General features: G+C 43.0%; 1 protein-coding gene across 1 annotated transcript in view; it reads left to right on the top strand.

Moving 5' to 3' along the window:
* Positions 1 to 22,065, top strand: part of LOC120053900 (nuclear pore complex protein Nup93) — a 42,598-nt gene that overhangs the window by 1,487 nt on the left and 19,046 nt on the right. The window contains exons 2-3 of the mRNA XM_039001191.1: positions 9,845 to 10,031; positions 12,258 to 12,375. Coding sequence (XP_038857119.1) covers positions 9,853 to 10,031; positions 12,258 to 12,375 — 297 coding nt within the window. The 5' untranslated portion in view covers positions 9,845 to 9,852. The remainder of the gene's footprint in view (positions 1 to 9,844; positions 10,032 to 12,257; positions 12,376 to 22,065) is intronic.

The raw sequence follows: 22,065 nt of genomic DNA, 5'->3' as shown, positions 1-22,065 counted from the left end.
ACATATGCACAAACAGTACATTACAAAGAGACAATAGCTACATTGATCTTCAAGCTCACATCCACCAACCTCAATGGAAGTGTTTCCATATAGTCCAGGAAGGGTTGCAAAGTGGTTGAATTTTATTTCTTAAAGCATAGGTAATCTTCTCCATAGAAATACACCTACTCATTTCAGAGAGCCATCTTGTAATTGGGAGAGGGGAATCCGATTTTCATGTCAATGCAGCACATTTTCTTGCAAGGGTGATTTTCTGTAAATTAGATTTTGAAGTTATTCCTCAAAATTACATTTGTGAAGTTACCCAGAATGCATATTTCAGGGTTAAGTGGGAAAGGGACCTCCATAATAAAGGCCAGGGTGTCACAAACATCATGCCAGAAGGCTTGTAATTTAGTACACTGCCAAGTAGAATGCAAAAAAAAAAGTGCCTTCTGTTTTTCCACATCTAAAACACATTTCTGATATTTCAGGGTTATATCTATGTAACCTCTGAGGTGTCAGAGTTGGTAGAGGAAGTTGAAATGTATAAGTCTATATCTAGATTTGATGGTCGCTCACACACTATCTTGGCATAAGTCCGACCATAGACCCTCATCAATTGGATTCCCATCGCTCTCTCGACCTATGTACATCTAGTTTTGGGCATTGTTGCAATAGCAATGAGTACACTCTGGATATAAATATATATGTGTGTCATTGTTATCATGGAGTAGTTGTTCTATTCTTGATAGGTTTGGTAAAGTCATCTGAGAAAGTTTCTTAACTGTAAATAACAAAATAAATTATTATTTAATAACTGGTATTTCTTTTAGTTGCTCAAATCACATAAGTACCCCATTTATATAACAATGTTCTAAATCCGTTATTCCCAAAACATGCTACTGTTGAAACATGTTGCTATCCAAGATCATTGGCAGGAGTCTGTTTTGCCACCGGGGTGTTTTGGGTGACAAGTCTTGTTTCAAACCAAATAACTTATGAATTTCATACTACGATCTTACTAAATTGATGGTACAGGGATTGTCAATTTTTGTTGATATAGTCTTGGGGTTCCACTTGTACATAATATTACCCCCAACTAGAGGTCAACCGATTAAGCGGCATGGCCGTTAAATTAGGGCCGATTCAAGTTTTCATAACAATCGGTAATCGGCCTTTTTGGACGGCGATTATGGCCGATTACATTGCAATCCACGAGGAGACTGTGTGGCAGGCTGTCCACCTGTTACGCGAGTGCAGCATCAAAATGACCTTGTGGCTGCAAGGAGCCAAGGTAAGTTGCTAGCTAGCATTAAACTTATCTTCTAAAAAAACAATCAATCTTCACAATCACTAGTGAACTACACATGGTTGATGATATTACTAGGTTAACTAGCTTGTTCTGCGTTGCATATAATCAATGTGGTGCCTGTTAATTTATCATCGAATCATATCCTACTTTAACTTGATGATTTAACAAAAGCGCATTTGCGAAAAAAGCACAATCGTTGCAATAATGTACCAAACCATAAACATCAATTCCTTTCTTAAAATCAATACACAATTATGTATTTTTAAACATGCATATGTAGTTAAAAGAAATTCATGTTAGGCAATATTAACTGGTTGCAAGCAGAGTCAGGGTATATGCAGCAGTTTGGGCCACCTGGTTCGTTGCGAGCTGTTGAAAGGCCATTTATTCCTAACAAAGACCGTAATTAATTTTCCAGAATTTTACATAACTATGACATTACATTGAAGGTTGTGCAATGTTACAGTAATATTTAGACTTGGTTGCCACCCGTTCGATAAAATATGGAACGGTTCCGTATTTCACTGAAAGAATAAACGTTTTGTTTTCGAAATGATAGTTTCCGGATTTGACCATATTAATGACCTAAGGCTCGTATTTTTCTGTGTGATTATTATATTATAATTAAGTATATGATTTGATAGAGCAGTCTGACTGAGCGGTGGTAGGCAGCAGCAGGCTCGTAAGCGTTCATTCAAACAGCAGCTCTTAGCAATGCTGGGATGCACAGCGCTGTTTATGACTTCAAGCCTATCAACTCCCGAAATTAGTCTGGCAATACTAAGGTGCCTATAAGAACATCCAATAGTCAAAGGTATATGAAATACAAATGGTATAGAGAGAAATAGTCCTATAATTCCTATAATAACTACAACCTAAAACTTCTTACCTGGGAATATTGAAGACTCATGTTAAAAGGAACCACCAGCTTTCATATGTTCTCATGTTCTGAGCAAGGCACTTAAACTTGAGCTCTTTTACATGGCACACATTGCACTTTTACTTCTCCAACACTGTGTTGTTGCATTATTTAAACCAAATTGAACATGTTTCATTATTTATTTGAGACTAAATGGTTTTTATGTATTATATTAAGTTTAAAAAAGCTGATACCGATAAAATAAAAAATAAAATAAAAAATATATTATTTTTTTATCGGTATCAGCTTTTTTTGGTCCTCCAATAATCGGTATCGGCTTTGAAAAATCATAATCGGTCGACCTCTACTCCCAACCTCTACATTTAAGAGCAAACATTTCCATCTAAGTCGAAGAAGGGGCTGGTTCAGTTTCAAATAGTCATGAAATGAATCTAATTTGCGCTGCCCAGTAATACATCTTGAAATTTGGTAGGCGGAGACCTCCTAGACTATAAACCCACGTTAATTTGTCCAGGCTCACCCTTGGGGTTTTGCTGTTCCATACAAATTGTCTTATGGTCTTGTTAAGGGAGTTAAAGAAACTATTGGGTAGGGATATGGGTAAAGACTGAAATAGGTACATCATTTTAGGCAGAACGTTAGTCTTAATACAGCTAATTCTCCCAAATAATGTGAGAGTCAGATCTATCCATCTATTCAAGTCATCCACCACCTTCTGAACCAAGACAGAGTAGTTAAGTTTGTACAAATTTCTTAATCAGCTTCTTGATATGCTACACCTGTCAGGTGGATGGATTATCTTGGCAAAGGAGATTGCGCAACAACTCTAAATGCAATCGTGCGTTAAACAGTTTTGTAAAATAGCCATTTTTATTTCTCAACTGGTAATTGAACTGCACATCCCATTCAACTTTCAAGTGCATAGGCAACAAGCTATCAGTGTGTCACCCACCACTATACATTGCGAGCTGGAGGCATTATGTATTTTGAAACCTGAATGTTTTCTTTCATATTATGAGCCATCTTACCTTGCTTCAAAGTAGCCTTTAGGCAAAATCCTACCATGGAAACTTGGAGGCAATTCTTCAAAGGCGGTACATGAGTTTCAAGTTTGGGGAGACATACAATTTATCCTACCATTCTGCGTGCCAGTTGATTTTCATATGCATATTTTTGTGGAACAGTTTCATATTGTTTTTGTTTCTCAATCATTTTCACATGGTTAATTATAAAAATCTTTTTTCATATTATGAAAATCTAAAAGTTAAAGTCAACTAATGTGAGATCACCAGCCTCTGCCATATGGAAACATTGATACACTGATCCATTGGCGGCTAAAGAAATAAGCTCAAGGAACTCATAGCGTATAGGCCAATGCAGCAGTAGGCCTATAACTTCCATTGTTCTGTCACACCGTGGATTGTTTATTATAGAGGTGGATTGTTGGAAAGTTTTTCAAATAGTTGTGAGAAACTTTAGTTTTAATATATTGTCATTCACAATGGATGTTAACTTCTTATGGCTGCAGCCCGAGGCCGCCCACAATATGACAACAGCCACTTCAAGTGCAGGGCGCGAAATTCAAAATATATATTTTTAAAATATTTAACTTTCCCACATTAACAAGTCCAATACAGCAAATGAAAGGTACACATCTTGTGAATCCAGCCAACATGTCCGATTTTTAAAATGTTTTACAGCGAAAACAGCACGTATATTTATGTTAGCTCACCACCAAATACAAAAAAGGACAGACATTTTTCACAGCACAGGTTGGCTTTGTGCATGCTACCTAACTAACCAAGAACCAACTTCATCAGATGACAGTCTTATAACATGTTATACAATAAATCTGTTTTGTTCGAAAAATGTGCATATTTCAGGTATAAATCATAGTTTACATTGCAGCTACAATCAGAAATTGCACCGAAAGCAGCCATAATAATTACAGACACCAACGTCAAATACCTAATTACTCATCATAAAACATTTCTGAAAAATACATAGTGTACAGCAAATGAAAGACAGGCATCTTGTGATTCCAGCCAATATTTCCGATTTATTAAGTGTTTTACAGCGAAAACACAATATAGCGTTATATTAGCTTACCACAATAGCCGGAAACACATGCCATTTCCCAGTAGCAAAAGGTTAGCGATCGTAACAAACCAGTAAAAGATATATAATTTTTGACTAACCTTGATATTCTTCATCAGATGACAGTCCTATAACATCAGGTTATACATACACTTATGTTTTGTTTGAAAATGTGCATATTTAGAGCTGAAATCAGTGGTTATACATTCTGCTAACGTAGCTACTATTTCCCACAACGTTCGGATATTTTTCTGACACTTTTTCTGACACACATATTCTGACCAAATAGCTATTCATTAACATAACTAAAAAATACATGTTGTATAGGAAATGATAGATCCATTAGTTCTTAATGAAATCGCAGTGTTAGAATTCTAAAAAATAACTTCATTACGACATCCAGCTTCGGTATAGCTAGAGTACCCAAAAGTTGGGCGCCGACGACTAGTTCACATGCACGACAGATATATGAAATAGCATCATAAAATGTTTCTTACTTTTGCTGATCTTTCATCAGAATGTTGGACATGGGGTCCTTTGTCAAGAACAATCGTTGTTTGGATTTAGAACGTCCATTTCCCCTCTTGAATTAGCAAGCACACTAGCCAAGTGGCACGAATCTCTCCATCGTCAACAAAGTCAGAGAACGGAACACGGCAAAACTCCCGAAAAAATTTCAATAATCTGATTAAACTATATTGAAAAAACATACTTTACGATGATATGGTCACATGTATCAAATAAAATCAAAGCCGGAGATAGTAGTCGCCTATAACGGCAGCTAAACAGAAGGCAAATCCAGGTACCTCCTCGCGCTCTCCAGAAAACCGGAAATGGGGGACACGTCATACAAAGAGCTTGTATTCCACTTCAGACCAAGATAAACACTAAATTTCTTCTCTCACCGCCTCTTGACATCCAGGGGAAGGTCTATGAAGTGCATGTATACTAATACGTATCATGCCCATTTATAGGCAGGAAGTAGAACAGAGCCTCGATTTCAGACTTTCCACTTCCTGGTCAGGAAGTTTGTGCCAAATGAGTTCTGTTTGACTCACAGATATAATTCAAACGGTTTTAGAAACTAGAGAGTGTTTTCTATCCAATAGTAATAATAATATGCATATTGTACGAGCAAGAATTGAGTACGAGGCCGTTTGAAATGGGCACCTTTTATCTGGCTACTCAATACTGCCCCTGCAGCCCAAACAGGTTAAAAATGAACACTTTCCTGCATTTCTGCACGGCAGGCCATGGTACTTCTATGCTTGCTCAGGCGCGTGTACTCCCTCAACATTATCAGAACTCGCTCGACATCAGGACAGAGAAACAATGAATGTGCAAGAATTGGTGGGAGACAGCTGAGCGATTCTGGAGAGAGACTCACTTATTTTGCCACACCTCCCCTTGTCTCAACATTTTACTCAAGACACATCTTCACACATGTTAGAGGCTTTTCACTGACAGTCACAACTCAATCAGCTAGGCCTATTGCCACGCGCCCTGCCCAAATTGCGGGCTTCCCAAATAAGCATAGGCCTACGAGCTTGTGATTTGAAGCAATCCACATACATTTTTTATAGAAGTTAATGATCCTCGATTTCTCTGTGGCTAAGTCATGCTTTCTGGTGAAGTATTTTGAAATATTTTATTTATTTCTGTATAGACAGGAGTAACTTATATAATGTTGACATTCATTTCCATTTACTTCCCTATTGGACCCACCATTATGCCCTTTCTCTCCTGTTCTATTGGTGCTCATATCAACTTTCTTTCATTGTCCAGAACCCAAAGGCACAATCCTGGTTGTTGCATCTTTAGAATCCCCCTCTTTCTAACAGATTTTCATCTCTGTCACGTATGAAACCGCTATCAGGTGTGCAGGTTTAGAATGGAGTTTTCCTGCGAATTGCATTTTGGTAAATGTTTGAAAATGACCTGTTATTGGCTGCTTCATTACATGAGTTGCAGATTTATTACCAAAGTCAAAATGTGATTCATGTCATTCTGAGCACCATGGATGGACGTCCTAATGGGTTATGCACCCAATGCATGTGCTTACATTTCTCAAGGGGCCAGTAAATTAAAATCTTCCTGGTCACGTTGTCCAGGGCCACATTTTCCCAATGGAAACCCTGGTACAGGCGCTCAAAAAAGTTGGATTAACAATAATTTCCTGTGGATATTTTGTCTCAAATTCAAAGCAGCTGAAGGACAAACCGCACAGACAAGCGGTAGAGTAAGTTCAAGTGTAATTTAATTCAAAATTCTGTATTGTAAGGAACATTTACATGATTTTGCAGGCATTAGTTTCAGGCTGTTTTAGCTCTCAAACTCTAGGCGGCATTCTGCCGCCTTCCTACAGTTTTCAGCCATTAGCTTAGCCCACGACGACCTCATGTGAACTACAATCCCGACGCGGTGTTTTAACGTTTATAAAACGTCAATAATCATCGCTTGCGATACAGCTTTCGAAACATTTAAAAAATATATATATATTTTTTTTTAATTAACCAGGTCAGCCAGTTGCGAGCAAGTTCTCATTTACAACTGCGACCTGGCCAAGATAAAAGCAAAGCAGTGCGACACAAACAACACAGAGTTACACATGGGATAAACAAACGTACAATCAATAACACAATAGAAAAATCTATATGCAGTGTTTGCAAATGTAGTAACATTAGGGAGGTAAGGCAATAAATAGGCCACAGTGGCGAAATAATTAGAATTTAGCATGAACACTGGAGTGATAGATGTGCAGAAGATGAATGTGCAAGTAGAGATACTGGGGTGCAAAGGAGCAAAAAAATAAAAACAATATAGGGATGAGGTAGTTGGGTGGACTATTTACAGATGGGCTGTGTACAGGTGCAATGATCGGTAAGCTGCTCTGACAGCTGATGCTTAAAGTTAGTGAGGGAGATATAGAACTCAAGCTTCAGTGATTTTTGCAATTCGTTCCAGGCAGTGGCAGCAAAGAACTGGAAGGAACGGCAGCCAAAGGGGGAATAGGCTTTGGGGGTCACCAGTGAAATATACCGCTGGAGCGCGTGCTACGGGTGGGTGCTGCTATGGTGACCAGTGAGCTGAGATAAGGCGGGGCTTTATCTAGCAAAGACTTATAGATGACCTGGAGCCAGTGGGTTTGGTGACGAATATGAAGCGAGGGCCGGCCAACGAGAGCATACAGGTCGCAGTGGTGGGTAGTATATGGGGCTTTGGTGACAAAACGGATGGCACTGTGATAGACTACATCCAATTTGCTGAGTAGAGTGTTGGAGGCTATTTTATAAATGACATCACCTAAGTCAAGGATAGATAGGATGGTCAGTTTTACGAGGGTATGTTTGGCAGCATGAGTGAAGGATGCTTTGTTGCGTATGGCCCTTTTATCAATGAGAGAAAGAATCCTTCAAATAAAAAAAGTACACTTACTGTAGCAGTTTTGCACCAATCCATACCGCTATGGAGCATCCATCTGACGAAACTACACTTCCCGAGTTCCGCTTACACAGAGGTGTTCGGAGCATACAAGATGGCTAATTATCACCTCTTGTAACATGGAGATATGTCCGTGTGGGAACACTAACCTATCAAGGGCTATATCAATTTAACTTTTATTTTTTATAATTTCTCGTTATATGACAGATAAGGTCCTTATGCTTCCAAAACTGTACCACAAGTGACGCGTGTTAATGTTCAGATTTGAGCGTAGGGGCTCTTAACAAAACTCCCCCGTACAGAACACGTCTTCGTCCACGATCTTTTGTGTAATGTAATGGAACTAAGAGTCATGATCAAGGGCTCAGGCTTTATATACCAATGAATTGTGTATCTAAATTTGCTGCAACCACCGTCCAATCAACAATAACAATACATGCACTGACATTACGTACTGTGCATTCGGAAAGTATTCTTTCCACATTTTGTTACGTTACAGCCTTATTCTCAAATTGATGGGGGAAAAAAATATTTAATCAATCTACACACACTACCTCATAACGACAAAGCAAAAACAGGTTTTAAAAAATGTTTGCAAATGTATAAAAAAATGAAATATTCTATTTACATAACCTTTACTCAGTACTTTGTCGAAGCACCTTTGGCAGCAAGTACAGCCTCGAGTCTTCTTGGGTATGATGCTACAGGTTTAGCACACCTGTATTTGGGGAGTTTCTCCCATTCTTCTCTGCAGATCCTCTCAAGCTCTCAGGTTGGATGGGGAGCGTTGCTGTGCAGCTATTTTCAGGTGTCTCCAGAGATTTTAGATTGGGTTCAAGTCCGGGCTCTGGCATGCGGCACTCAAGGACATTCGGAGACTTGTCCCGAAGCCACTCCCGTGTTGTCTTGGCTGTGTGCTTAGGGTCATTGTCCTGTTGGAAGGTGAACCTTCGCCCCAGTCTGAGGTCCTGAGCGCTCTGGAGCAGATTTTCATCTCTGTACTTTGCTCTATTCATCTTTCCCTCGATCCTGACTCCCAGTCCCTAGCGCTGAAAAACATCCCCACAGCATGATGCTGCCACCAATATGCTTCATCGTAGTGATTGTGTTAGGTTTCCCCCAGACATGATGCTTGGCATTCAGGCCAAAGAGTTCAATCATGGTTTCATCAGACCAGAGAATCTTGTTTCTCATGGTCTGTGAGTCCTTTAGGTGCATTTTGGCAAACTACAAGCAGGCTGTCATGTGCTTTTTACTGAGGAGTGGCTTCCGTCTAGCCACTTTACCATAAAGGCTTGATTGGTGAAGTACTGAAGAGATGGTTGTCCTTCTGAAAGGTTCTCCCACCTCCTCAGAGGAAATCTGGAGCTCTGTCAGAGTGACCATTGGGTTCATGGTCACCTCCCTGACCAAGGCCCTTCTCCCCCAATTGCTCAGTTTGGCCGGGGGGGCAAGCTTTAGAAAGAGTCTTGGTGGTTCCAAACTTATTCCATTTAAGAATGATGGAAGCCACTGTTTTTGGGGACCTTCAATGCTGCAGGAAATGTTTTGTTACCCTTCCCCAGATCTGTGCCTTGACACAATCCTGTCTCGGAGCTCTACGGACAATTCCTTTGACCTCATGGCTTGCTTTTTGCTTTGACATGCACTTTCAACTGTGGGACCTTATATAGACAGGTGTGTGCCTTTCCAAATCATGTCCAATCAATTGAATTTACCACAGGTGGACTCCAATCAAGTTGTAGAAACATCTCAAGGATGAACACTGTAAAAACAATGCACCTGAGCTCAATTTTTAGTCTCATAGCAAAGGGGCTGAATAGTTATGTGAATAATGTATTTCTGTTTTTTATTTTGAAAACATATGCAAAAATGTCTAAAAACCTGTTTTCACTTTGTCATCATGGGGAATTGTGTGTAGATTTTTTAGGAACATTTTTTATTTAGTCCATTTTAGAATAAGGCTGTAATGTAACATAATGTGGAAAAAGTCTAGGAGTCTGAATACTTTCCGACTGCACTGTAACACACTATCATGTGACTCAATCTGATACAGCCATAAAGACTGCATGTAATTTAATCCAGAGTAGTCATTGGTTTTTAACCCAGCCATTCTGTCCCTTAACTTCTAGTGGTTGCCATGGAAGCGGAGGGCTTTGGAGAGCTCCTGCAGCAGGCGGAGCAGCTTGCAGCGGAGACTGAGGCTGTGTCTGAGCTTCCCCATGTTGAGAGGAACCTTCAGGAGATCCAGCAGGCTGGAGAGCGGCTACGTTCCCGCACCTTAACCCGAACGTCGCAAGACGCTGCTGATGTTAAAGCGTATGTTCTCTCTTGTGTATCAGTCAGTCACAGATATTTATTTTATTTTAGAGATGACCCACACATTGATATCACATGTGAAGTGTAGGCCAGTTCCCTTTTCTAGTAATATCTCATTATTTCCCCTGTAATGAATGAGGCTGATGGTAGTAAGATGTTGAAGTCATCTGCACAAAAGCTCATCATTATGATTGGTTATTTTTCAGATGACAATACATCTGACTGCGTTTGGACTACTTGCAATTACGTGATCTTGTCACTATTGCGTGTGAAATAGAGGACAGATATGTTTAATCAGTATTTGTACTCTTGGACACCCAGTTTATTGGAGTTGTTCTGTTATGGGAGATGTCTTTAAGAATGTATTTATGATGGCAGGTTAATGCTGCTCCCCACATTTCACTGGCATATGAAACGCAGTGTAGCTCTTATGTTCTGCATTGCAGTGAACTTACTTCATGCTCCTCATGCCCTCTAGAGCAGTGGTTTCCAAACTTTTTATAGTCCTGTACCCCTTTAAACATTCAACCTCCAGCTGCGTACCCCCTCTAGCACCAGAGTCAGCTCACTCTCAAATTTTGTTTTTTTGCCATCATTGTAAGCCTGTCACTCACACACACACTATACGATACATTTATTAAACATAAGAATGAGTTTGAGTATTTGTCACAACCTGGCTCGTGGTAAGTGACAAAGAGCTCTTCTAGGACCAGGGCACAAGTAATAATAATCAATAATTTAGCTATTTTATTTAGCCATCTTACATATAAAAATGTATTTGTTCATCAAAAATTGTTAACTCACCACAGGTTAATGAGATGGGTGTGCTTGAAAGGATGCACATAACTCTGCAATGATGGGTTGTATTGGAGAGACTCAGTCTTAAATCCTTTTCCACACACAGTCTGTGCCTGTATTTAGTTTTCATGCTAGTGAGGGCCGAGAATCCACTCTCACATAGGTACGTGGTTGCAAAGGGCATCAGTGTCTTAACAGCACAATTTGCCAAGGCAGGATACTCTGAGAGCAGCCCTATCCAGAAATCTGACAATGGCTTCTGATTAAATACAATTTTCACAGAACCGCTTGTTGCAATTTCAATGAGTGTCTCTAGTTCAGGTATCGGTAAGTGGACTGGAGGCAAGGCATGAAAGGGATAACGAATCCAGTTGTTTGTGTCATCCGTTTTGGGAAAGTACCTGCGTAATTGCTCACCCAACTCACTCGTGCTTCCCTATATCACATTTGACATTGTCCGTAAGCTTGAGTTAATTTGCACACAAAAAAATCATACAATGATGGAAAGACCTGTGTGTTGTCTTTGTTAATGCAGACAGAGAGGAGCTCCAACTTCTTAATCATAGCCTCAATTTTGTCCCACACACTGAATATAGTTGTGGAGAGTCCCTGTAATCCTAGATTCAGATAATTCAGGCGAGGAAAAAACATCACCCAGATATGCCAGTCGTGTGAGAAACTCGTCATCATGCAAGCGGTTAGACAAGTTAAAATTAAAGAACACTTTAAGCTCGTCTCTCAATTAAAAAAACCTGTCAATACTTTGCCCCTTGATAACCATCGCACTTCTGTATGTTGTAAAAGTGTTACATGGTCTCTGCCCATATCATTGCATAGTGCAGAAAATACATGAGAGTTCCAGGGCCTTGCTTTAACAAAGTTAACCATTTTCACTGTAGTGTCCAAAACGTCTTTCAAGCTGTCAGGCATTCCTTTGGCAGCAAGAGCCTCTTGGTGGATGCTGCAGTGTACCCATGTGGTGTTGGGAGCAACTGCTTGCACGCACTTTACCACTCCACTATGTCTCCCTGTCATGGCTTTTGCACCATCAGTACAGATACAAACATGAGTAGCAGCTATGTTTGGCTACACACGGACCGTTAGTGGAATTCCCTCGAGAGAGTAACGGTCAATGTGATTGGATGTTAATTATTTGACTAGGCTACCTGTATTTGACTTAGTGTTGTTATTTTGCTGAACATCTAGATGGTTTAATTTTATTTTTGGCAGTGAAACGAGGCTACTCAGGCAAAGAAAAAACCTCACCCACATCTATAGCCCCGTTGGAAAATATAAATGAACTGTTTGAAAATGTGAAGAAAAAAAACAATTTTTTTTTTTTATTTGGCGTACCCCAGTTTGGGAATACCTGCTCTAGAGGATACTATACTAAACAAACACAATCTACTCTTCCTCTGTTCCCTGTAGCTCTATCCTCCTGGGTTCCAGAGGCCTGGACATATTCCACATCTCCCAGCGTCTGGAGAGCCTGAGTGCTGCCACCACCTTTGAACCTCTGGAGCCAGTGAAAGACACTGACATCCAGGTATTCATTTCAGACTGTCTCTACGAGTGTGGGGCTGCTTTTACATCCACACCTGTTCTCTGGTATGTCACAAGCTTCTCTTCTGCGTTTTTCAGAGGCAAAGGCAGCTGGGCAAGTGATGGTAATGAATGTTTTTGAGTTGGTAATGATGCTTTAGTCAAACGGGCAGTTTCATATCTGGTTCTGTTAATGTCACAGCTGAGGTTAACTGTGTAATGATTTTTGTATGCTAATAGGAAACAAGCTGACGGATTCTGTTGGAGGATCATTGCAGTTTCTTATTGTTGGAAGTATTAGAAATGTTGTGTGTCTAGGAAAAGATGTCTGATGTGGATAGTGTCCAAATCTTTACTCATCATTTTGTATATCAAACCCACTGCCTGAAGTGCTGAGAGTTTGCAATTCAAACGCATGCACAAAGTTAACCCAACGTCCTTTGATTGGATTTGAACTGTCTTTGGTAGATGTCTATGTGATTTACATTTGGGGGTATTGAACTGTCTTTGGTAGAGGTCTATGTGATTTACATTTGGGGGGTATTGAACTGTCTTTGGTACAGTTGAAGTCGAAAGTTTACATACACCTTAGCCAAATACATTTAAACTCAGTTTTTCACAATTCCTGACATTTAATCCTAGTAAAAATTCCCTGTCTTAGGTCAGTTAGTATCACCACTTTATTTGAAGAATGTGAAATGTCAGAATAATAGTAGAGAGAATGATTTATTTCAGCTTTTATTTCTTTCATCACATTCCCAGTGGGTCAGAAGTTTACATACGCTCAATTAGTATTTGGTAGCATTGCCTTTAAACTGTAACTTGGGTCACACGTTTCGGGTAGCCTTCCACAAGCTTCCCACAATAAATTGGGTGAATTTTGGCCCATTCCTCCTGACAGAGCTAGTGTAACTGAGTCAGGTTTATAGGCCTCCTTGCTCGCACACGCTTTTTCAGTTTTGCCCACATATTTTCTATATGATTGAGGTCAGGGCTTTGTGATGGCCACTCCAATACCTTGACTTTGTTGTCCTTTGTGACGTAGAAGTCCGTCACTGGCCGCGGGCAGCATTTGGTTCTTTAACGCATGCACACATTCATCACTCCTCCCTGCTCCGTTATAAGATAAGTTAACAATGTGGGTCGACACACAAATTAACTTCTGTCTTAGTACATACATTTCACACTTGTCAATGTTCATATTTAAGATATACAATATTTATTATACTTATCAATGTTGTGGATGAGCGCGTTGTTTGTTCTGTTCCTCTCTCTCTCCATCTCGGTAGCTTCCGGGTATGCTGGAAAAGGACCCGAGCTAAGGGAATTGGGCTGACTTTATAGTGCCTGTCCCAAATGGCTCATTAATGTAAATGGGCATATTGAAAGATACTGTCAGTAGTGATGTAATGTTGTAAATGTTATGTTGTGATATTGTTTAAAAAACATGTTGCAATGTATGTCCTTTAGTATGTGTAGTTATGTAGGTTTGACTAGATAATTAACCTGTTGAGGACAGAGGGCGCTGTTTTCACTTTGGGGGGAAATCGTGCCCAATTTAAACGGCCTCGTACTCAATTCTTGCTCGTACAATATGCATATTATTATTACTATTGGATAGAAAACACTCTCTAGTTTCTAAAACCGTTTGAATTATATCTGTGAGTAAAACAGAACTCATTTTGCAGCAAACTTCCTGACAGGAAGTGGAAAATCTGAAATCGATGCTCTGTTCTAGGGCCTGCCTATAAATGTCCTTGATATTTATTAGTATACATGCACTTCATACGTCTTCCACTAGATGTCGACAGGCAGTGAGAGAAGAAATGGAGTGTATAACTTGATCTGGGGTCGAATAAAAGCTATTTGTATGACGTGTGACCAGTTTCCTGTTTTCTGGAGTGCGCGCGAAGGGACCTGGTATTGCCTTCTGAAAAACTGTCGTTATAGACGACTAATATCTCCGGCTTTGATTTTATTTGATAAATGTGACAATATCATCGTAAAGTATGTTTTTTCAATATAGTTTTATTAGATAATTGAAATTTTTTCGGGACGTTAGGCGTGTTGCGTTGTGTGCCTTTGTTCAGGAAGGAGAGCTTCACACTACTTTGCTAGCTTTCCGTGCTAATTGACTGGAGAAGAGGACATTCTAAAACCAAACAACGATTGTTCTGGACGAAGGACCCCTTGTACAACATTCTGATGGAAGATCATCAAAAGTAGGACACATTTTATGATGCTATTTCATATATCTGTCGAACATGTTGTACTAGTAGTTTGCGCCCAGATTTTGGGCACGCTCTCGCTATAACTAAGCTGGATGTCGTAATGAAGTTATTTTTAGAATTCTAACACGGCGATTGCATTAAGAACTAGTGTATCTATCATTTCCTATACAACATGTATTTTCTAGTAACGTTTATGAATAGTTATTTGGTCAGAATAGTTGAGTGTCATAAAAATATCCGCACATTCTGGGAAAAAGAAGCTACGTTAGCACAATGTATAACCACTGATTTCAGCTCTAAATATGCACATTTTCGAACAAAACATAAGTGTATGTATAACCTGATGTTATAGGACTGTCATCTGATGAAGGTTTATGAAGGTTAGTGAAAATTAATATCTTTTGCTGGTTTATTCCCTATCGCTAACGTGCCTATTGCTATCGCTAACGTGCCTTGATGAATGAATGCGGTAGTGTGGTAGGCTATTGTAGTAAGCTAATATAATGCTATATTGTGTTTTCGCTGTAAAACACTTAAAAAATCGGAAATATTGGCTGGATTCACAAGATGTTTGTCTTTAATTTGCTGTACACCATCGATTTTTCAGAAATGTTTTATGATGAGTATTTAGGTATTTGACGTTGGTGTCTTTAATTACTCTGGCTGCTTCAGTGCTATTTCTGACGGTAGCTGTGATGGTAGCTGCAATGTAAAACTGATTTATACCTCAAATATGCACATTTTTCGAACAAAACATAGATTTATTGTATAACATGTTATAAGACTGTCATCTGATGAAGTTGTTTCTTGGTTAGTTTGGTTGGTTCTTGGTTAGTTAGGTTGGCTTTGTGCATGCTACCTGTGCTGTGAAAAATGTCTGTCCTTTTTTGTATTTGGTGGTGAGCTAACATAAATATATGTGGTGTTTTCGCTGTAAAACATTTTAAAAATCGGACATGTTGACTGGATTCACAAGATGTGTATCTTTCATTTGCTGTATTGGACTTGTTAATGTGTGAAAGTTAAATATTTCTCAAAAATATTTTTTGAATTTCGCGCTCTGCCTTTTCAGTGGAATGTGGGAGGAGTTCCGCTAGCGGAACCCCGGTGCCAGACAGGTTAAGTAATTAGTGTTAATTGTTCTGAGGGGAGGGGCTAGCCCTACAAAAGGAGCCTCAATTTCAGTTCATGAGAGAGGCATTTTGGATCGAGCTGTGATGGGGCAGCATTGTTTTAAGCTGTCCCATAAGGTAGACGTTTGATGGCAGTACTGTTGTTCTTGTTCCAGAATCACTTTGTAAATTAACACCTTTGCACAGAAGAACTTTTGCGGCTCCGCCATCTTTTTATTTTGATAGAGGTTAGGTTTTCCAGTTTAGCCTTCTGGCATACACTACGTGACATATGGTGGCAGGTCCAGGAATCTAGCCAGCAGCCTTTTGGTGATCTTTTGGGTCAGGAACCTAGCCAGCCTATGGGCCAAGAGCCTGTGAGCCATGAACCTGTTGGAGAGCAGTCTGTGGGCCAAGAACCTGTTAGTGAGCAGCCTGTGGGCCAGGATCCGGTTGGAAAGACTGTCGGACAGGAACCTAGCAAGTTTTTTGGCGGGCTTTTGGATCTAGAAACTAGCGAGCTTGTTATAAAGCCTGTGGGCCGGGAACCTAGCGTAGAGCCTGTGGGCCGGGAACCTAGCGTAGAGCCTGTGGGCCGGGAACCTAGCGAGCCGTTTGTGGGCCGGGATCCGGTTGGAGAGACTGTTGGACAGGAACCTATCGAGCCTGTTGGCGGGCCTTTGGGCTATGAAGCTGTTGGCGCGCAGCCTGTGGGCCAGGAACCTAGCGGAGAGCTTGTTGGAGAGCAGCCTGTGGGCCAGGAACCTAGCGAGGTTTTGGGCCAAGTACCTAGCGACCCTGTTGGAGAGCAGCCTGTGGGACCAGGACTTCGTGGAGAGCCTGTCGGTCAAGCGCCTGGAGAGCCTGTGGGCCGGGAACGTAACGAGCAGCCTGTGGGTTGGGAACCTAGTGAACTGTGGATGGGGCAGCATTGTTTTAAGCTGTCCCATAAGGTAGACGTTTGATGGCAGTACTGTTGTTCTTGTTCCGGAATCACTTTGTAAATAAACACCTTTGCACAGAAGAACTTTTGCGGCTCCGCCATCTTTTTATTTTGATAGAGGTTAGGTTTTCCAGTTTAGCCTTCTGGCCTACTCTACGTGACATATGGTGGCAGCGGTGGGATGGTGCACCGCAAATCAGTGAATTCCAACAAGAGAGGTAAAGGAATGCGTAGAGGATTGCGTTCTCAGCAGCAGCATCAACTGTCAGAAAAGGTACCTGAAGTTGAACCGGGGTGGAATACCATGGAATCGTCTGGTGAAGAAGAGGTCAAGTATGAAAAACTAAGAGCCCAACCAAGGGGCCAAACACAACCAGAACCGGGTGAGCTACCGGTTGAACCAGCAGATACAGCCATAAAAGACCAGCTGACTGAAGGAGCAGTTGGGGGACCAGAACCACACCCAACCATGGTAGCCCTTTTCCAGCAACTTTTCACCTGCCTTGAGAGGAGGGACGAAGAACTCAAGCAGGAGTTCCGGGGCATACGCCAATCTATCCTCACAGCTCCTCACCAAGTGGAACTCGTCAGTGAGAGCCCAATATTGGGTCTGCCAACACCAGGACGACAAAGGCTCGACGCAGCAGGGACGTCAACTCCACAGCAGGCTCCCCAAGCAGTAATGAGGCCAGCACCAGGAGACCAGTCCAGCAGTGTTAACGTCCATCTTCCAGCATTCCTGAGGAAGGAGCCAAAGATGCCCTCATACCAGCAGGGGGAGGACATTGAAAACTACCTGCTGAGGTTTGAGCGCATGGCTAAGACGTGGCAGTGGCCGGAGGTAGAGTGGGCCTGCAGGCTTGTCCCATTGCTCACGGGCAAGGCCTTAGAGGCTTACACAGCAATGGATGAGGGGCTTACACACGTTCAGAGCTGCATCGACGCCATCGGGTGAGTCGCCGACAGAGACGTACCACCGCCTCAAGGGTCTCTACCGACGATGGGTTCGACCGGAGGAGAAGACACAGGACGAAATCGGTGAGGTCATCATCCTCGAGCAACTTCTACAAGTTCTACCACACGACATTCGAACCTGGGTCCGAGAGCACGAGCCCAAGGACGGGCTTATGGCGGCCAAGTTTGCACTGCAGTACCTTAATGCACGTAAAGGGGGCCCACCACGACCTGCAGCACCCGCTCCAAGGAGTCTCAGAGACACAAGGGACATCAGGGATGCCAGAGATGGTGGAGTTAACTCTGGGGGTTATGTGTCTGGGAGGAGGGAGGTAAGGGATCATGCAGTTCGCTCTGATGGGAGGGGTCTGACCTGTTTTTACTGCCGGCAGCAGGGGCACAAAGCTTCAATGTGTCCGCTACGTAAATCCAAGCTCTCAGGTTACTGTTATGTTCCAAGAGAGGGGGATGGTGTTCAGAATAGACAGACTCGGGAAGGGTCAGGCTTGGTACCTGTAAAAGTGAATGGTAAAAGTCTTACTGCAATGATTGACACCGGCAGTTCCCTGTCGTTGATCAGAAAAGGTAATGTACCTGTTAATGACATTGATTATGGTCATCAGACACTGATCCAATGTGTCCATGGTGACCAGTCACAGCAGCCCACAGCTGAGCTCACAGTTGAGATTCAGGGTCAGAAATACCTCCTCAAAGTTGGGGTAATGGAGAAGCTACCTTTTGAGATGATTTTGGGGAGGGATGTGCCTGTACTCTCTGATCTGTTGGGAAGTGTGGGGGGTCAGCTATATGAGCAGTCAGTTTGCCAGTCTGATGTTCAGGTGTCATGTTCAGTTGTCACTCGTGCCCAGGCCAAAGCTGGTTTACAACCTCTGCCTGACTTGTGTGATAGTCTGTGCGAGGGGGGAACCAAAGGGCCTAGAAAGTCACGCCGCCAGCGGCGTCTTGAGAAGTATGTGGGTACCCCTGTACCTGTTGCTGATGTGTCTGGGTTAGAGGTGCAATGGGATGTTCCACAAAATTTTGCTACACTGCAGAAGTCTGACGCAACCTTGAAATGTTTGTTTGACAAGGCCTTAGCTGGGGACAGTCAATCTTCATGTGGGGGGATTTACACGGTAGACAACCACATACTCTACCTTGGGTCAGAGGCAGATAGCAGGAAGTTGGTGGTGCCATCTACCTGTAGACCACTTGTTCTCAACCTTGCACATACAGTTCCATGGGCAGGTCATCTAGGGCAACATAAGACCTATCTTAGGCTCCCGTTTCTTTTGGCCCTCCATGTATACTGATGTACAAACATACTGCAAATCATGCCCCACGTGCCAGAAAACCAGTGCTGTCCGTAGGTCTGACCGGGCTCCTCCATGTTCACTGCCAGTTATCTCTACCCCATTCAAGAGAATTGCAATGGACATTGTTGGACCCTTGGAGAAGAGTAGCGCAGGTTACAAGTATATATTGGTGATCTGTGACTATGCCACCCGGTTCCCAGAAGCCTTCCCACTCCGTTCCATAACCACTCCAAAAATAATCAGTGCTCTTGTTCAGCTCTTCTCTCGTGTAGGAATCCCAGATGAAATCCTGACGGACCAAGGGACAAACTTCACCTCGCGACTGATGGTTCAACTCCACCAACAGCTGGGCATTAAAGGCTTGAGGACCACTCCCTACCATCCCCAAACGGATGGGCTCGTAGAGAGATTCAATCAAACGCTCAAGAACATGCTGAGGAAGTTTGTGGCTGACACTGGTAAAGACTGGGATAAGTGGTTACCCTTTCTGCTTTTTGCTTACAGGGAGGTGCCTCAGGCATCGACAGGTTTCTCGCCATTCAAACTCCTCTATGGATGGCCTGTGCAGGGACCACTGGACCTGCTGAAGAAGTGCTGGGAAGGTCCCCCAGTAGCTACCTCAGGACAGGGGATTGTCCAGTATGTCCTCCAGATGCGAGACAGGTTGGAGCGGTACCGAGAGGAAGTTAGGGCAAACCTTCAGCAAGCCCAGAAGGCCCAGAAGAGAGGTTATGACCAGCACGCTCGCCACAGAGAGTTTGAGCCAGGACAGAAAGTCCTGCTCCTCCTTCCCTCGTCTACCAGCAAGCTCCTTGCGCAATGGCAAGGACCGTACCTAATCGGGAGGAAGATGGGCCCGGTGACCTACGAGGTGCTGCACCCCGACAAGGGTAAGAAGAAGCAAACCTATCGTGAACCTTCTCAAGGCCTGGGAGGAGAAAGAGGAACTCTCCAAGGGTAAGTCCTTTCTGGTCCGCAGAGTAGAAGAAGAGGATGAGTCGGATGGGGTCACAGAGGCATGGAAAGAACGAGCAGAAGTCATACTGGCTCACCTGGAAGAAGACAAGCAAGATGAACTGAAGCAGCTGTTTGGCAAGTATCCAGCCCTCTTCAGTCAGAGACCAGCAAGAACCAAAGTCCTAGAACACGTCATTCGTTTGAAGCCTGGCCAGAACCCTGTCCGCCAGCATCCTTACCGTGTGCCTGAGAGGCTGGTAGTAGCCCTCAAGGAAGAGGTCCACGCCATGATAGAAATGGATGTTGTCGAGCCATCTTCAAGTGAATGGAGCAGCCCTATTGTCATTGTCCCAAAGAAGGATGGCTCTTCGCGCGTCTGCATGGACTCCCGTAAGGTGAATGCTATCTCCCAGTTTGATGCCTATCCCATGCCCCGCATTGACGACTTACTGGAGAGAATAGATAGAGCTCATTACATCACCACATTGGATCTCTGCAAAGGGTACTGGCAGGTGCCCCTGGATGAACAATCCAAGGCCTACACTGCATTCCGGACGCCGATGGGCCTGTTCCAGTTCAAGGTCATGCCGTTTGGCCTTCATGGGGCCCCTGCGACTTTCCAGAGGCTGATGGACAAGGTCCTCCAGGACTGTGACGATTACTGTGCTGCTTACTTGGACGACGTGGTGATCTACAGCCACTCCTGGGAGGAGCACATACAACATCTTAGCAGAGTCCTGGGGAAGATCCATGATGCAGGCCTTACGCTTAACCTCCTGAAGTGTGAGTGGGCGAAACAGGAGACAAAGTACCTGGGTTACCAGCTGGGTAAGGGTGAAGTTCGGCCTCAGGTGGACAAAGTGGAGTCCATCAGGAACAGCCCTCAACCCAGAACCAAGACACAGGTGAAGTCCTTCCTAGGTCTGGCAGGGTGGTACCGGAGATTCATTCCGCAGTTTTCGACCATCGCTGTCCCTCTGACCAACCTCACTTCAAAGGTGGCCAGCAACCCTGTGAAGTGGACTGAGGAGTGTGAGGAAGCCTTCATGATACTGAAAAAACGACTGTGCTCATTCCCTGTTCTCCAGACCCCTGATTTTCGGAAGAGGTTTCCCGTGCAGGTGGACGCTTCGGCTGTGGGAATTGGAGCTGTACTGGCCCAAGGGGAGCCAGGAGAAGAACTTCCTGTGCTGTACCTGAGTCGGAAGCTGTTGCCAAGGGAAACAAGGTATTCTACAATCGAGAAGGAGTGCCTGGCTATAAAGTGGTCCCTAGATAGCTTCCGTTACTACCTTCTTGGGAGGGAATTTGACCTGCACACGGACCACAGAGCACTGACCTGGATCCAGACCATGAAGGACCGGAATTCTCGTGTGACCAGGTGGTATCTGGAGCTCCAGCCCTTCAGGTTCTGTGTCCGTCACAAGGCAGGAACAGAGAACGTCACGGCGGACTACCTATCAAGGCTCCCGAACCTGGTCGCTTCAGGAGAGGAGGAAGGTAATGTGACGTAGAAGTCCGTCACTGGCCGCGGGAAGCATTTGGTTCTTTAACGCACGCACACATTCATCACTCCTCCCTGCTCCGTTATAAGATAAGTTAACAAAGGCATTTTGGATCGAGCTGTGGATGGGGTAGCATTGTTTTTAGCTGTCCCATAAGGTAGACGTTTGATGGCAGTACTGTTGTTTTTGTTCCAGAATCACTTTGTAAATAAACACCTTTGCACAGAAGAACTTTTGCGGCTCCGCCATCTTTTTATTTTGATAGAGGTTAGGTTTTCCAGTTTAGCCTTCTGGCCTACTCTACGTGACATATTGCCACAACTTTGGAAGTATGCTTGGGGTCATTGTCCATTTGGAAGACCCATTTGTGACCAAGCTTTAACTTCCTGACTGATGTCTTGAGACATTGCTTCAAAATATCCACATAATTTTCTTACCTCATGATGCCATCTATTTTGTGAAGTGCACCAGTCCCTCCTGCAGCAAAGCACCCCCACAACATGATGCTGCCACCCACGTGCTTCACGGTTGGGATGGTGTTCTTTGACTTGCAAGCCTTCCCATTTTTTCCTCCAAATATAACGATGGTCATTATGGCCAAACAGTTCTATTTTTGTTTCATCAGACCAGAGGACATTTCTCCAAAAATTACTATCTTTGTCCCCACGTGCAGTTG

Source organism: Salvelinus namaycush, chromosome 9 (assembly GCF_016432855.1).
Source record: "Salvelinus namaycush isolate Seneca chromosome 9, SaNama_1.0, whole genome shotgun sequence".
In the NCBI taxonomy this organism is placed as follows: domain Eukaryota; kingdom Metazoa; phylum Chordata; class Actinopteri; order Salmoniformes; family Salmonidae; genus Salvelinus; species Salvelinus namaycush.
This window is presented reverse-complemented; position numbering and strand designations above follow the sequence as displayed.